Genomic DNA, 16,254 nt, shown 5'->3' on the forward strand with positions numbered 1-16,254 from the left:
GGGTGCTGCTGAGATGGAGGGAAGCTGAAAGTCCCCCGAGTGGAGGAAGCTAAGAAGCAACATTGAGGTTAGCCTGTAGGACAGGTCATCCTTATGAACATCGCACCTGTAAAGAAGCCCAGGATTCACATGTCCACGAGCCCAGTTAATATAAGGCATGCATTCCCCAAAATTGGTTGGGGAGCATGAAAAATTCTTAACCACTTTATGCGTAAAACACAGGTATACATAAAATTTATAGACAGATACAATCTCTTCTGCAGGATTAAAACTTCATGGAGGGGGACATGATGGGGAGAAGCTGTTTTAAAAATTCCAAAGGGGGTCAATAATAAAAAAAAAATTGAGAAACACTGATATAAGGGAATACCCTTGATTGAAGGCCAACAGATAACAGGAACTTGGAAGGACAGGGAGGTTAAACCCACGGAGTCAGAGATTTAAAAGAAAGGAATTTTTGCCTCACCAGGGTGCTGTCACAGTCTGGAGGTGGCAATGAGGAAGTGTAAGGATGCGCCCACTACAGGCAGGGCTGGAGCAGCCCCGCATGGCTGGCCCGGGGGGAAGCCGCATCCCAGGACAAGGCCGGGCTTCTGTTTCAGTAAAACATTGAAGTGTGTGCTCTATAGGACTGGATAGGTGGCCTGGATTTCAGTGGAATCGCCTGAGGACTAAATCCAAATGGTTATCATATTTCATAAACATTGCCCTAACTGAAATATTGCTCTTATACAACCAGGTGGCTGCTGAAATTCACCAGAGGCTCCTGGAAGAAGAAAAGGAAACCCAGCCAGCGGAAACAAAAGAAAAATCTCCTCAGATGAATGCTAATAAAAAAGTCGCAAAGGAACCACCCCCACAAAAAAAGGCAGACAAAAAAGAGAAAGGTATTCATGGTTTTAGTGGATGCTTAAACAGTGGATGCTTAAACCTCACCTTGGTAGGAAACCAGCATTTAACCAAGCACACTAACCTCTAAGCCAATAAATGCTCTTCACTAGGTTTAACTTCGAGACCCAGGCTTCAGTGAACTGTGGTGTTAGTTGGCAAATCATATCGTATACCTGTCCTATGTAACTTGTTTATCCAAACAGCCAAGTATATCCAGGGTCAAATTAACCTCAAAGACAGTTTTGACCATGTTAAAAGAACTGCAAGTTGACACTGTGTTCTGAAAAGTGTGTGCAAGGGGATGATGCTGCAGTGACCAAGAGAACTTTAAAAGCTCATTATGTTAGTTTAAGGTTCAATTCAGGTCTCAGGTTTTATTCAAGCAAGTCCTTGTCTCCAGGGGCCTCCTGGAAAGTAAAAGGAAAGGAAAACTCGGGTTGGCTGAAAACAACTCTTCACCTTCAGGGTCAGCCCTGCCACCAACATTATCTTCCCCTCTGAATGCTTCTTCCACTTGTACATTTTTGCAGCGACTTGGGGCAAGAGAGGTAGGGGTGGAAGTACGTGAACACGAGTCACTCCATGCATCGAATGCTCGTGACGTGTGTTAGGCGCCTGTTCTGGGAAGCACACTCTCGTGGGTGCTGAGAACACAGTGGTGAACTTTAGGAAAACAAAAACCCAGCCCCTACGCAGACAGAGCTGCAGGCTAGCAGCAGAGACACACATTTGGCCTGTCATTGTTCTTTGGGAGGGAAGGGACAAGTCCCTTTAGAGCAAAGTCACCTTCCTCCAGCTGAGGCGCCTGGGAAACCTTTCCCAAGGGGAGTCGATTTAAGCAGCCGTGGGTAGGAGTTAAGACAAAACCCTGAGAGTGGGGAGAGTAGGGCTGGGGGTGGCACTCGAAGCAAACAGAAGAGCGACACCGAGATAAAGGACACACCCCTTCAGTCCGTCACAGATGGTGATAATAAATGAAACAAGTAGCGTTGGAAGGAAATGCTTTAATTTACTTTAACAGAATGCCTAGTTGAGTCCAATCTCTTAATTTCACAGATGGTGAAATAGAAATCCAGGAGATTAAGCTCTCCTTCGTCTGTGACTTATACATACACCCTCCATTGCGACAAACACCTCTTACTACAGTTTCTTTGTCTACATCTTCCTCAGAAAATTTAAAGCCCTAGAGGCGGGACCTTCAAGAACAACTTATTGAACTAAGGAGAATTACATAACATGGGCCCACAACCAAGAATCACACTGTCAAATTCTCAAATACCAACAAATTCTTATTGCCTCCTTTTCCTATGTAACCACGGAAGGACTTGCAGTTAAGTACTAGTTGCAAGATAATTAAGTAGATTACAGATTCTTGACCATCAGCTACATTTCAGCCATATCTTCTCAAGGTTATCCTCTAGTTTCTTCTTGATGAGGGCCTGGCAAACCCATGGCTAGTGTAAGTAACCCTTGTGGAGTGGCCCTCCTGCGGGTGGCTAATGGCATCCACAGTGTGTTGGGGTTCGCTAATGTCTGTCCCCACACTCTGAATTGCCACCTCTTTGGAGTCAGTAACCATGTCTGCACATGCTGTGCAGCCCCATTTTCCCATGATGCCCCACATCAGATGCCATGCGGAGAGTTCCCAGGGCAAGACCATCAAGATTTCATCACGCACACGGTCAGGACCAGGGTTCTCTCCTTTCCGGGTCACCGGAGGTTCAGAGCTGTACACATTTTACTTTGTCCTCATTTTGTCCAAGTACCACGTGTATGCACTTGTCCACTGTGAGTTTATTTGGTGGGTTTGGTCGACCTTTCAGGTAAATCACCACCCATGGTAGAAGCCTCTCCTGCAACACAGTCACCAGAGGAGATTGCTGAAATGGAAAAGAAAAACGAACTGAGACTCAAAATAAAGGAAGAACATCTTGCTGCCCTGCAGTTTGAAGGTAGTAATTAGAAAAAACTAAGGTGGTCCTTTTCAGTAGAAAATAGACCACTAAGCCAACAGCCCACGCGGACAGCTCAAACCGGATCTATGAGAACACAGAGCAAACTGATTAAAAAGTACAGCATTCAGTTGCCCATTTTCATGTCACTATAGGAAGACTAGGTTTGACCGTTGTATAATTATCTGCTTGTTCTCAAAAAGAAAAAAAAAAAGAGACTTAGGGAACAGGACTTTGGGAAAGGGTTAGGAGAGCGCTTGCCGTAATTATAATCTCAAAGAATAGAAACACCAAGAATATTTTGGAGTTGGTGTCATTTTACAGATTGAAACAAGGCTTGGGGCTACCTACATAGGTGGCTTTATATTATGATAAGAATAATCTAGGCATCTCACCAGAAAAATAAACCCTATCCAGAGGTGAACAGGCCCTGAAAGGGACTTCTTGGGAGCAGAGCCCATAGGCGAGCAAGTGACGGTCAATAATGTCCTACGGCCCCCTTCTCTTTGCATAGCAAAGACTCTAAAAGACAGTCTCCTTCTGGCTCTTCAAGTTGTCTTACAATGCATTTCGAAGTGGAATTTGAAAAGATCAAGAAACCGAGCAAAAGTATCCTAATCAGAAAGAAATCGTGGTCAATGTATTAGATGAGAAAATCGTAAAATCACATCTTTGGGTCAGCTGGGACTCAATGCCCATTAACTATTAAGGATGCTTTCCATCCCTTGCTTCTCTCCTCTTCTCCCTTCCTCTCACCCCACTACCACCTGCCTCCATAATCCCAAGAGTAAACTCTGAAGGAAGTTGAACTCAGGAACATCTGGGGTCAGGAGAGGCAGGACACGTCTTCCCCTCCACTGCCTGTCCCCTCCTCTGCTTTCGGTAAAGTCTACTTCATCTTTCAGTACATTCATACATGATTACTGCTGTGGTTAAATTCCTTCATTCACACAATAAATATTTACTGGGTTTTGCTATGTGCCAACCCTGTAGTAGTTACTGGAAACACACTCATATATACACAGACACAAAACTAACAAAAATAAATCCTGGTCTAGAGGAAGGGAAATACAAACAATCCCTTATAGTATGTTGGGATATTGGAGGTGGGCTTACAGGACAAAGGGAGCGTGGGGGGAGGGTTGGGGTGATCAGGAAAGACTTCCCCAGTAGGTGAATTGATGCTTGAGCTGAACTGGATGAGCAGAATGTGGAGAAGTTTGCCCAGGGCACAAATCGGGGCAGTGGTGGGAGGGGAGAACTGGGTGACCCGCAGTGAGTAGCTTGGGAGTCTGGGGCATATTCTGGGAAGGACTGACCAGGGACATAGGGAAGCCACATCATGGAGGGCCGCATAGACCTTGCCAAGAAAAGGTTACCTTTTCTCTTATGGCAACTAGGAGCTAGAGAAGAATTCTGAGCGCAAGAGCAACTGTGATTACATGTGCGGGTGACACAGATCTCTCCGGAGAGTGTGGAGATAGGTTGGGATTTGGGGTGGGGGAAGGAACTTAGAGAAAGCAGGACTGACGCCATTGGGGTAATTTAGGTGACATACTCAGTGCCTAGACTAGACCAGTGGTAATGGAAACAGCAAAGAAGGAAGACTGGAAAGGTATTTCATAGGTAAAATCCACAGGCCATATGATGTTCCAGGGACAGCAGTAAGCCCTGGGACACATGGACTTGACCCTGGTTTTCCCAGTGCTGAGAAAGGCTATGGCATTGTAATTCAAAAGTTCTGAAGTAGGGAGATAAAGAGACTTTGAAGTCTCCTCCTTTCTGATATTAGGAAATTACCTATTTGTGTTCTTTCATTACAATATATCAAAGAGCGTATTACTATGAAGTGCAATAAGTGTAAAGCTTAACTACAGTTTCAGTTTAAATAATCAAATGACTACCACACATTACGTTTGCTTCTCAATGAGATGGATGGGTATCACTCATCCGTATTTATAGATTAAATGTGTGCCTAAAGCTTCACAAATTGAAGCATGGTTGGTTTAAACTTAAATTCAGTTCATCAGAAAATGCATGTGTGCATAATACATTTTTTAAAAATCTTTATTTCTCTTTTTAAATAGAGATAGCCACACAGTTCCGACTTGAACTGATAAAGACAAAAGCATTGGCTGCCCTTGAAGATTTAGTAACAAAGGTAGTTGATGTATATAAACTCATGGAAAAGTGGCTTGGTGAGAGGTACTTGCATGAAATGGCCAGGTAAAGTACTGCCTGACTTATTAAAAACACACTTCGACCCTGGCTGGCGTGGCTCAGTGGGTTGGAGGAAATTCCTGTGAACTGAAAGATCGCGGGTTTGATGTCTGATCAGGGCACATGCTTGAGTTGTGGGTTCGGTCCCCAGCTGGGGTGCGTGCAAGAGGCAAGGATAGGTGATTCTCTCCTCTTTCTCCCACCCTTCCCCTCTCCCTAGAAAAAAAATCAATAACCATGTCCTCTGATGAGAATAAAAATAAAAATACACTTCAGTATTTCCTGAAAACCAAAACTGACAAAGATTTGTAAAGTGTGTACAAATGCAAATTACATTTACAAATAGAAATGTTGACCTTTGAAGAAATTTCATGTACCTTTATATTGACCCTTTTCAATGGTAAATCATGTTTCAAAGGGTTGTATTGCAATATCCAGTCTTGTGTATTATTTAAGAGTTTGGTTTTCACACTGCTCAGTGAAGACCTTAGTTTACAAGGTAAGATTATAGGTGCTTTTAAATGTTTTCCAGAAGATAATGTTTCATATCTGTCTAACGCCAGACACATTACCAGTCAGGGCCAACTAATGGAAGAGTGAGAAACCGTGACACCCACCAGTCACGTGGACCCCTCCGAAGGGTGATAAGGCCCTGTGCCACTTTTCTGTTGGGTTCCAAAGGCTTTCCAACTCTTATTGCTCGTGAGGGGCAGTGAGTTTCATCTCCTAATTCCCCCTCAAAGGAGTAAAGAAGCATCTTGGCAGAGTGGAAATAGCCTTCAAGTGAGACTCTGGAGGCCTGACCTTCTGGGACACCCAGGCTCCACATCTGGGCACATTAGCAGCGAGACCAGTCGCTCCCACCCCGCTTCATCTGGGAAAGGAAACACTCCAAACAGGGCACTTCACAGGTTTCTACTAGGTCTAGGTTCTCATATACTCCAGATCGCAATAAACATCTACTGAAAATTTGGAAGCTGCTACGTCCATAGGATATTGATGGCAATTTCTCTCGGAGGCACCGAAGGCCATTTGAGAGACAGTTGTTACGGTTTGTTTTCTCCAATCCTTGTCTCATAATGAAAGTTCTGTTGTGAAATCTTTATCCCAGTCGTTTCTATCTGTTGCTTTATGGTAACACACACACACACACACACACACACTCAGCCTGGTAACCTTACTGCAGTGATGCTTAAAATAATTTTACTACTGAATAGCCAACACAATTACTCATCAGCATCGCAGAGCAATGATGCTCAGCTCTGTTCTCCACCTGGCACTTCGAAATGAAAACATTATCTTCTTCATTCTTAGGAGTCACAGCTCTCAACCATGTGGCTGCCAAATGTAAATGCTCTTTATTTTTATCATATGTACTCACATTTCTCAGATGTATATTGTGTATATGTATATCTCTGAGCTCTGAATGTGGTTATGGCAAAAATCTTTCAGAGATTAAAAAAAGAGAGAGAGACCAGATTCCATTGAACTTCATTTTCCTAACATTTTTCCCCTCCCATCCTCATAAGGTCACTCTTGGTAACCGTTCAGCAGATGGTGCACCTATTTTCATGCACCGGTCATGGCTGGCTCTCAGTCCACATTTGGGGTCCCTTCTCCTCTGCGCCCAGCACACAAACACCATCAAGCACAAACTAATCAGGTAATGCATACTCCATGGGCACTCACAAACACAGCGTGCTGGAGTTGAATTCAAGAGTGTCTTTTGAAAGAAAGCAAGTCATACAATGTTTTTAATTTTTAGTACACGAATATTTTGCTGTTCCCAAGTTAGGTGACAGCACATTAAGTATGCGTTTTTTTCGTGTTCAATCTTTGTTGCAAGCTACAAACAATATCCTTCCAGTAATACAGTGATATTGTGCGTATCTATAAAACTTCTTTGGCCTTTAAAATGGCCTTTAATTAGAGCCAAAATTATAATCCCCAGGACGGCTTGAATTCACGCCCTGGGTGATTTCGCCTTAGTAGCCATAAGGTGCGGAGCTGTGTGTGATCGGCTCCATTGCAGAGACAAGGACATTCAGCGAAGGACTGGGGCTAGACGGAGTCCTGAGACAGAGCACGCTGTCCAGGGCCCGTCCACCGCACACAGTGGTCCTTACCTACTGCTACTTATGCTAAACTTACTTGTGCCTGTATAAGTTTGATTCATTTTATAATTTATCCTGATTCCAAATAGGTGTGTGATTCCAACAGTCATATGTTACAGGGTTTTTTTTTTCAGGAATATAACCATATTTTGGCCCATACTTAGAATAAAATACAGGGTCCAGCACAAATAACACCCCTTTTCATTACAAAATCAGGAGCATGTCATTCTGGAACATAACAATGTCACACTCAAGCAAAATGTCACCCATATGACATTTTAGGTGAAATGTTCAAAATTAAAACTATAAATTATTACACCCATATTATTACCCTTCCAACCACACTCCAGCAGGTGTTACTTCTGCTGGACCCTGTGTATCTTGACATAATCTCGCTTATGTAGTAAAATATGTCTAATATAAATATAACCATATTTAATGAAGTATCTTCTTGTTTAGCTTTGTATAAGATGTGTGACTCTACAACAAGCATGTGTTTTGATTCTAATCTACATTTATTTATTTATACCCTGCCTTTTTTTTTATAAATGGATTTGAGGAGAAAGGAGAATTTTTAAGCGTGCAGACTGAATCGTCTAACTTAGGTATATAGTGTGTTAACTTTGTGTATATATCTAATAAGCAAGCAGTGTTAACCTAATAGTATCTTCAGTGGGGATAACCCTCTTCCTTTCTCTACTTCCAGTGTGGAAAAGTTAACTGAGGTAGCTCGCTATCACATTGAAACGTCTACAAAAATTCAGAACGAACTTTATTTGGACCAAGAGGACTTCTTCATTAATGGTGATATCAAAGTCTTTCCAGACCCCCCTCCTCCGATCCGCCCTCTGCCTGTGGAAAAGGAAGAAAATGGCACCCTGACCATCGAGCAGCTCGACAATTTCCGAGATCAGTTCTTAGAAATAGCACCTAAAGGTAAGAAAAACAATTATTATGAAAAGAGCCCCCCAAGTGTCAAGATTAATCGGGAGGACAATCACCTGCCCACAAATAAAATCAGCCCCCTGGGATGACGTGGCCATAAAACAGTGGCTAACCCCTTGGCAGCGTGGTGATCCTCATTCCTGGCAAATCTCCTCCCCTGCCTCCCACACTCCTGGCTGGCAAGCTGGTCTGCTGGGGCAGCGCTCCTTCCAGCAATGGAGCAACAGCCTTCGTACCTACTTCCAGTTTAAGCTTTGTATTGGGGTTACGAGTTTGTGGAAGGGGATTTTGAAAATTATCAACCACTCTTAATCCCTTCTAGAAGGGGCCTTAGTAGTCATGATGATAATCATAGTACACTCCTGGTTCCAACCTCAGACCCAGGGTTGTTTTTCAGCTAAAAGTTGAAAATAAATAACAAATAGCAGCTATAACTTGACATGTGTATGTCTTAGAAGATAACTCTAGAGACCCTTGGGACTAAAAGATACCAACGGAAACATTTATCTTATTTTCAGAGTATGGTAGAATACAACAGCTTTCAAAGTATGGTAGAAAGAGGAAGGAAGGGAGGAGAAAGACAGGGAAGAAGGGAGGGAGAGAGTTATATTTTTAACAAAGTAGATGTAAAAGGGAAACCAATTGCCTTGGGGACTTCAAGTGAAATTTGAAAAGGCAAACAAAAAAAGAAAAAAAACCCTAAACGTCTATTTAAGTTCTTCCTGGAACAGAAGATGAACTTTATAAAAAGTGCCCAAGAATGCAAAGCAAAGGAAAATCAATGTGCAGTGAGGTTGGTCAGGGAAAATTTTGTGAAACAACACTTTGCAGGGAGGAACTGAAGGACGTAAAGATTTGATGGCAAGGATACACAGGACATTTAAAGTTGGGGCACAGCCACTAGGAAACGAATTGATATGAGAAATGAGTTCAGGTGTTCTGGGGAAGGTCAGGACCCGGCTCTGCTTCTCCTTCCCCATCCACACAAACTGCAGATGAACAAATGAGGAGGCCCCTCTGTCGGGGAACCACCTCCACCCACCCCAGCTGGGGACATAACCCAGATTTAAGAATGTCAGTTGCATTAATGCAGAATTTCCAAGACTATATAATACTGTGGGACTTGGGGAGCTTGGTGGTTCAAAATGAGTTGTCATCTATGGGCAAGCCGTTGAAACCCTTTTCGGTATCATTAACTCAATTATACCACTTGAAAAAGTATCTATTGCCTGTGTTGCTTCTAAGTACATGTGAAATACTTAGCATAGCATCTGGGTAGTCTACCAATAGGAGTAACATTCATTGTTATTATTTCTGCTAATGTTATAAAGGGAAGGCAAAACAATAGTCGCAGAATTAGAGGTTCTCTCGTGACATCTTCGGAGTCAGGCTGCAAATGTTGGCATGGCCCCTCCCCAAGCAAGTGCAGTAATTATTGCCACTCGTGCCTTCTCCCATCTCACCCAGCCCCCGAAAGCATCCCCTGACTTTCGTCTTTCTTCCACATTCTGTGGCTGTTGCTCACTGCCTTAAGTGATACACAGGTCTTTATCTTTTAAGTGAAGCCTTTTGTCATATTCCTTCCAAGAACTGGAAAACAAGCTCTTATGACACCTTTCATTGTATTTACCCTGGAACTCGACGATATCAAAGGATGATCTTAGCCGAAGTGACAACAGCTTGACACTGCAGAGCAATTGGCAGAAAGGGGTACCTTTCTAAACGTGTGACCCAACAGAACTTCTTGCCTGAATTTGAAAATCGCTGTTATTCCTAAGCTTAAAAGATGTGAGCATTTCCTTATACTATTTCATATATGCCAATGCAACCTACGGTATTTGAAATGCAAACCTCAAGCTCACTAAACAATATTAAAATAAGGTGGACAGGTGGACTTTTTCCTAGGAAACAAGCACACGTATTTGCGTGTAATGGTCTTTATGTTACTAAGCCTGCAGTAACATCTTCTAACAAATTTGTAAGTAGTATTAATATTGTTAAGTTACATTTTATAACTTTTAATTTTCTATATAAATAAAATCATAGAAGTAAATAGATGATCTTTGATTAAAACGAGTGTCAGGCTACTTTAAGAACTTGCAAGTAGGTGCTGTCCGGACAGCAACGGCAAGAACTTAGGAGTTTTCTGCCGAGTATTAGCTAATCTACTGGAAAATTAAAAGCCTTCATTAAAACAGTTCTTACCAAAGATAATGTAAAACTGAAAATGAGACTGTAATGCTTATATTCAACATTCCTTTCCTGGTCAAATTCTGCTGCTTGTGATGATTCTAAATCTCCTTTGGTGAAGGTATAATTAGACATAAAGTACCATTTCTTGATATGATTGTTACAAATATGCTGGGAGAAAATGACCTTCTGCGTGATAACCATACAAAGTCACGCAAAAATACAAGGAAACAACTTGTTGTGCTAGCATTTTGTTTTTGCTGCCTAGTGAAAATTCATACGCTAGAATGTTAAGAGCGACTTAAGTGAGAGGCAACCACTGAATCAGCAAGACGTTCGTTCCATCAGCTGTCTCAGGAATCATTCCCACAAGCACCCTCCCAGCAGAGAAGGGACTTTGAGAGTATTTTTTGAATTATAACAGTAGCCAGTCCTGGCGTGGCATCAGAAGCCATGCGTCAAACCCCATGCTAGCATTTCCGTGGTAATTCACTTCTTCCTCATGGCTGGAGGGGTAAGAAGACTCAGAAGAGTCAGGCAGCTCCTTCTAAATCTACCTCTTGTCAAGTGACTGCAGTATGATCTTGGGCAAGTCATTTAACCTCTCTAGCTCACTGTCCGCCTCTGTAAAGTGGGGAAACTAATGAGGTTGTTATAAGTATTAAAGTGACAATATACAGAAAGTGCTCAGAAAGTGTCCGGTACATGGAATGTACAAATTAAATGTAGTATAAGCCATTATTACTTAGCCCCATAATAACAGCAATATATTATTAGAAAATATGTAGCATTATACAATATTAATGCTAGCTATTCTTATTATTATCCAAAATGTTAGCTCAGCATGCTGTAGGTGCACATACCCTAATAACACTTGCATCACTACCCTAAAACACCTCCAGAAAAAAAATTGTATCACCCAGTAGAACTAATCCATCCCATCTTGTACAAAAACACTCATCTTGTAAGCTCTGGGTAGCTACGTTTTGTCTCCAAACAGCAAGTGCCAGGCTCATCAGGAAGACGGCCCTTCTCCAAGGAAGCTACTTGGAGCCTGTAGAGATTAGAACACTTTTGCAATGTTCCTCCGTCCCTGCTCAAACCCTAAGAACTCCTTTTTCTGGTAAGCCCGTCAGTACTGCATACAATGCTTGGGGAGACGCAGTTAGTGCATAGCTGTTTGGGCTTCTGCCGAGAGGCTATCTGGAGAGGACACAGTCCGGCAAATTCTGTGACCTCACTCCTTCAAGAGAGGCAGCATGTAGTTGTTCCAGGCCTGTAACGTTGTTATGAAAACTGTCAAGGAGCTGTCCTGCAGCCCCATCGCGGGGACCCTTAGACGCAGTGTAGGGTCTCAGAGGCAGAGGGCACAGATATAGAACTCTAGGCTGTAGTGGCTAAGCTAGATCATTCAGCAACATGGTTTTCACAGAAATTCAAATGAGAAAGGAGTTATTGCTGCCTGTGTGGGTCAGCATAGGGGTTAGCTTGTAGGATTTGGACAGAAGCTTCCAGGAAGAGAAAGAAGCAGGGGCAGGGTATTCCAGGCACAGGGGAAATGGGCTAGACATTGGTATTTTTGAGGTGGCATGACATATTTAGGGAACAGCAAACAGCAGCTGGGGCAAGAGGCAGGAGGTGAAGACCACAAAGAGGTTGTGGTCAAGTCACAAAGTCTCAAGTGGCTTACACAAGACATGCAAGAGAGGGTTATGAAAGATGTTTAGAGCCAAGGGATATGGAGAATGGATTAGAGAGAGGAGACTATGAGAGAGCAGCAGATGCTACTCTGGCTACAAAACCTCAGCTACTTAGAGGCAGGAGGAAGGGCACCTGGCTTGTTGTCTGTAAGGAGTAACTACAAAGTTCTGTGGCTTTGTGTAGGCTCAGTGTCTCTGAAAAAAATTGTAAAAATATGAGAGTATATATTTGCCAGTAATTAAGCCCCATATTTTGATTTGAAAAGTGATTAAATTTGTCTGGCATTTACACAAATCAAGAAATAAGGAAAGGTTTATTAGAAAAGGTGTGATAAAAGGAGAATTGATGTTATTTATTAACAGAAGTATCTTGTCAAGGTGGCAGAATCTAAGGATCATAGCAAGAAGAAGTGTGGGCCCCAAATGCCCTATGGTTCCCTCCGTGGGTGAACTCCTTCCGCTAGATCAGATTCATATCACGGAAATGCGGTAGTAATCTAGAAGCCTTTGGACCCATAAAAGTGTGGGCAGAGAGGTTCAGGTGTCTCTTCAGGAAGAAACATAATCTCACGAAACCAGAGAATTTACGTTGAGCAAATGAATGCATGCACTCAAAATTCAAGATAACACCTTCTAAAAAATCTGTCCACAAAAGCCTAAAATCATCAAAGCCAACTAACTCATTAGTGAAAGTTCAAGTCCTTTGCTTTAGCAATAAGAGACTTCTTTTTTCATTCATTCTTTCACTCATGTCTTTCCCAACATGTGTGTGTGCTGAGCCGGCAGCCCCTGGGGCTGAAGGCCTATGTGGGGACCAGGAAGCCGATGTGCAGGTGAGAGACAAAAGGCAGAGTAGGTGTCAGCTCCAGGGAGGGAGGCTCATTTTAAATGAAAACAGCAATCATTAGAATTTGGGAAAAAAGTGTCCTGTTATAACAACAATAACCACAGAAGATTGATTAAGAAGGCAAAATAGAAGCTAGGTACAAATAGGACAGGAAAGGCAGAGGCAGATTGGCTAATGGAAAAGCTTCCAATTAAAAGACGTGAAGAGACATGAGATCGAGAAAGTCAATTAGGAAAGGAGACTTATTCTTAAACACCTGCCAAGTGCCTAGTGCCCCTCTAGACGTTGTAGACACACACGAAGCAAGTGTGTTTCCCTCAGAAGAATTGAAAATCTAGTCGTGGAGTCAAAGCCGAGGACCCTAAGCAGTGAAATGAAATGATGCCCTGAGTGTGTGCGCACACAGGAGGCCTTGTGATGTCCCGTCACACACACGCACGGCCCAACCTCTCATGGCACCGTAAAGCAGGACAACAGCATGACCAGTAGTGTCACGGAAGTTGTCGGGGGGAGACTGGTTTGTGCTCGGGGCTCCCGGCCTTCAGAGGGAAACTGGTATTTTAGGACTTGGTTTTGTGTGATTCTAATTTTTTCTCCTTCCATCGAGACAAGTATACAGTCCCCTCTCTGACAAATAATCAAATGTCACGAATTAGACCTTTGGGGAAAAGAAGAATACGAGGCATGAAGCGCAGCTGTTTTATAAACTGCCTGGGACGGGTCTCACAGCCTGATGCCCTTTGTGTAACAGTCTGACTCTCCGGCTGCCAGAGGAGGCGGTTCTGGCGTGGAGGGACGTCCAAGGCAGACCTTGCAGACAAACTGCTGTGCGTGCCCCGTTGTTCTCTTACCTTACCACGGGCAGGAAATAACAGCAAAAACGGTGTCCTGGAATGCAAGGAGAAATGGCTTCTACAGTGAAGAAGACCATAGCCCCCTTGGCCCTTATGAGCAACCCAAAGTAAGGAAGTCGGTAAACATGGGGGCTGTGGAGTAGGATGCCAGCTAGTGAACCCCAACTCCACCACTATGAGCACTGTGACACTGGGCAAATTAATTAACCTCTCTGTGACCTAGTTCTTTTACCCACAAAATGGTGATAATAGTTAATCAGTCCATTTTATTCACCATAAAGTAAGGATGCTGTATTATAAGGATTAAATTACATAAACCATTGAAAACACTAACCAGAATGCCTGGTAAGTAGTAAGCACTCCCTGTGAATTTTTCCAGAAATAATGAGCAAATGTGGGGAGCAGCCATTAAGCAAAACTGAGGGTGGACATTGGTGAATACTTAAAGTAACAGTGTGGAGTTATTTTAAAGGCAAGGATTCTCCAGACCACATGAGTCGAGTCACCGAAAAGCAGAAAAAAACACATTCACTTGACCATTACCTTCCGAAGAGGAACAACCAATTTTTGAAAATCTGGCTGAAAAAATTCCCATGGCTTGTGTATGATGAGATACCAAATCTTATGTTCTGTGGCCTGTGTCGCAAGCACGGAGCGAAGTCGAGGGGAAGTCCAGGGAGCCTCTCCTACGGCACTGACAACTTCAGCGCCCAACTTCTCAGCGCGCATCAGCTCAGCGAGGCGCATGCCCAGGCTTCGTTAATGGAAGCAACGAAGGGTTCTCCAGGGAACACAGCCTCCTCAGAGCTGGCGGTGAGGGCCATGAGCAAGGTCACCCTCGGGAGGGCCGAGAACTTGTTCAGATCGTGCCATGCTCTCGCCAAGACTGGACGTCCCCTTAGAGACTTTATCTGGATGTGCAAGTTGGATGACATGAAGGGTGTCGATATTGGCCCCATATTCAGAACGGAAAAGTCAGCAAGAACCTTTACATATTTTATTGCTGAAGTAGAACGCAGAAATCTGAGAGAGAAACTGGAGAAAAGTCCGTTTTTCTCCATCATCAGCGACAGGCTCTCAGCCGGTTCCACGGAGGAAGCTGAACTTGTCTATGTGCGGTTTGCTCACGTAGGGAAAGTGCATTGCCAGCTTGTTGGGGTACAGACAGCAGAAAAGAAGGATCCTCTGTCTGTCAAAATTGCCATTGAGAAAACTCTAGAGAGAAATCTTCAACTTGGGCTGTTGGACAAAGACTGGGCAGAGAAACTGGTTGGTTTTGGACGGGATGGTGCCCTTGGCTCAGAGGAAGAAAACAGTGGGGTGGCCCTGCTTTTAAGAGAAATCCAGCCACGTGTGCTGACTGTGTATTGCTTCACACATCATCTTGAACTATCTTACAAGGCGGTGTTCCAGAGCATTCCCCTGTACCATGATGTCAGAGACCTCCTTGACGGCGTCCACCGCTTCTACCACAGTTCACCTCTCCGTCAGCGTTCTCTGATAACTGTTTTCAGAGGCCTGCGCCTGCGCCCTGTGATGCCTGCCCGAGCAGGAGGCAGGAGGTGGCTTCAGGGACTACAGGCAGCCCTCCAGAGCTTACTCAAGGGGTACCCTGCCATTGTCCAGCAACTGCGTTCAGTGAGTAATTTTGAAATACAACCCTATTTTAGTTTTTCAGAATAATAGAAAATATTTTTATTGAGCAATTCGAAATAATCGTTTTGAGAAGATAGACCGCTATTTTACTTCCAACCTGCGTTACAGACAGACGAAGGCAGAAGCGAGACCAGTCATCAGAAAGCCGAAGAACTTCTAGAGATGCTTCTCCGAGCAGACACTGTCAAATTTGTTCACTTCCTGGTGGATGTCATTCATGTGCTTAGCATTCTGTCCCACGCCAGCCAAAACAGAAATTCTTCAATGGCAGATATATTTGCTACCTTAGAGTCAACACTGGAAATGCTCAGAATGTATCAAACAAGGTGAGCAGCTGGGGATGAGCCGAGGGACTTGGGGGATTGTTTTCCAGGTGCTTTTTTCACTGAAGGCTTTACTTGGGGGGATTTTGTTTCTCCCCAGACCAGGGCCCAAAGAACGTAGGGTGGATTCAGTCACACACTTTCACGGTAACTGCCTCAAAGAAAAGGGAAGCATTTCTGGTGTGAGAAACATGGTTTTAACACATCTTATCAAGAGGCTGCAGGGCTGTTTCAGAGATGCCAGCCAAGATGTGGTGAAGGCAACCGTGATTGGAAGCTTTAACCTGTGGCCCACAAAGAAGAATGAAGGTAACCTATATGCACTCACTCTGAACCGACAACTCTTTGACTGAGTGCTTTTTCAAATATATGTGACTATTCGTTTGTATATTGATGACAGATTTTGGAGAAAAGGAGGTGTCCATCCTGACTTCACATTATAAACCAGTCTTGGAAGCTGCCAATGTGCAAATCGATGAAGTGGTCACTGAGTGGAGCATGTTGAAATCAGAAATTTATGACAGGTGAGCATCAATCAACTAGTTGATATTTATAAATATTG

At 43.5% G+C, this 16,254-nt stretch overlaps 1 protein-coding gene across 13 annotated transcripts in view; it reads left to right on the forward strand.

The window, feature by feature from the left end:
* The window catches only part of SPEF2 (sperm flagellar 2), a 146,832-nt gene that overhangs the window by 98,227 nt on the left and 32,351 nt on the right, over window positions 1-16,254 (forward strand). For 6 of the 13 annotated variants that reach the window (XR_008425601.1, XR_008425602.1, XR_008425604.1 and 3 more), the window contains 8 exons: window positions 740-887; window positions 2,715-2,843; window positions 4,931-5,069; window positions 7,884-8,113; window positions 14,186-15,351; window positions 15,478-15,695; window positions 15,793-16,001; window positions 16,093-16,216. Coding sequence is in view for 7 of the 13 variants with exons in the window: in XM_053914275.1 (XP_053770250.1) it covers window positions 740-887; window positions 2,715-2,843; window positions 4,931-5,069; window positions 7,884-8,113; window positions 13,467-13,615 (795 nt within the window). In the remaining 6 variants the exon portion in view is untranslated. Of the gene's footprint in view, window positions 1-739; window positions 888-2,714; window positions 2,844-4,930; window positions 5,070-7,883; window positions 8,114-13,466; window positions 15,352-15,477; window positions 15,696-15,792; window positions 16,002-16,092; window positions 16,217-16,254 lie in introns of those variants that run through there. The other 7 variants (XM_053914258.2, XM_053914268.2, XM_053914263.1 and 4 more) reach the window with 2 other exon arrangements.

Source organism: Desmodus rotundus, chromosome 1 (assembly GCF_022682495.2).
Source record: "Desmodus rotundus isolate HL8 chromosome 1, HLdesRot8A.1, whole genome shotgun sequence".
NCBI classification, from domain to species: domain Eukaryota; kingdom Metazoa; phylum Chordata; class Mammalia; order Chiroptera; family Phyllostomidae; genus Desmodus; species Desmodus rotundus.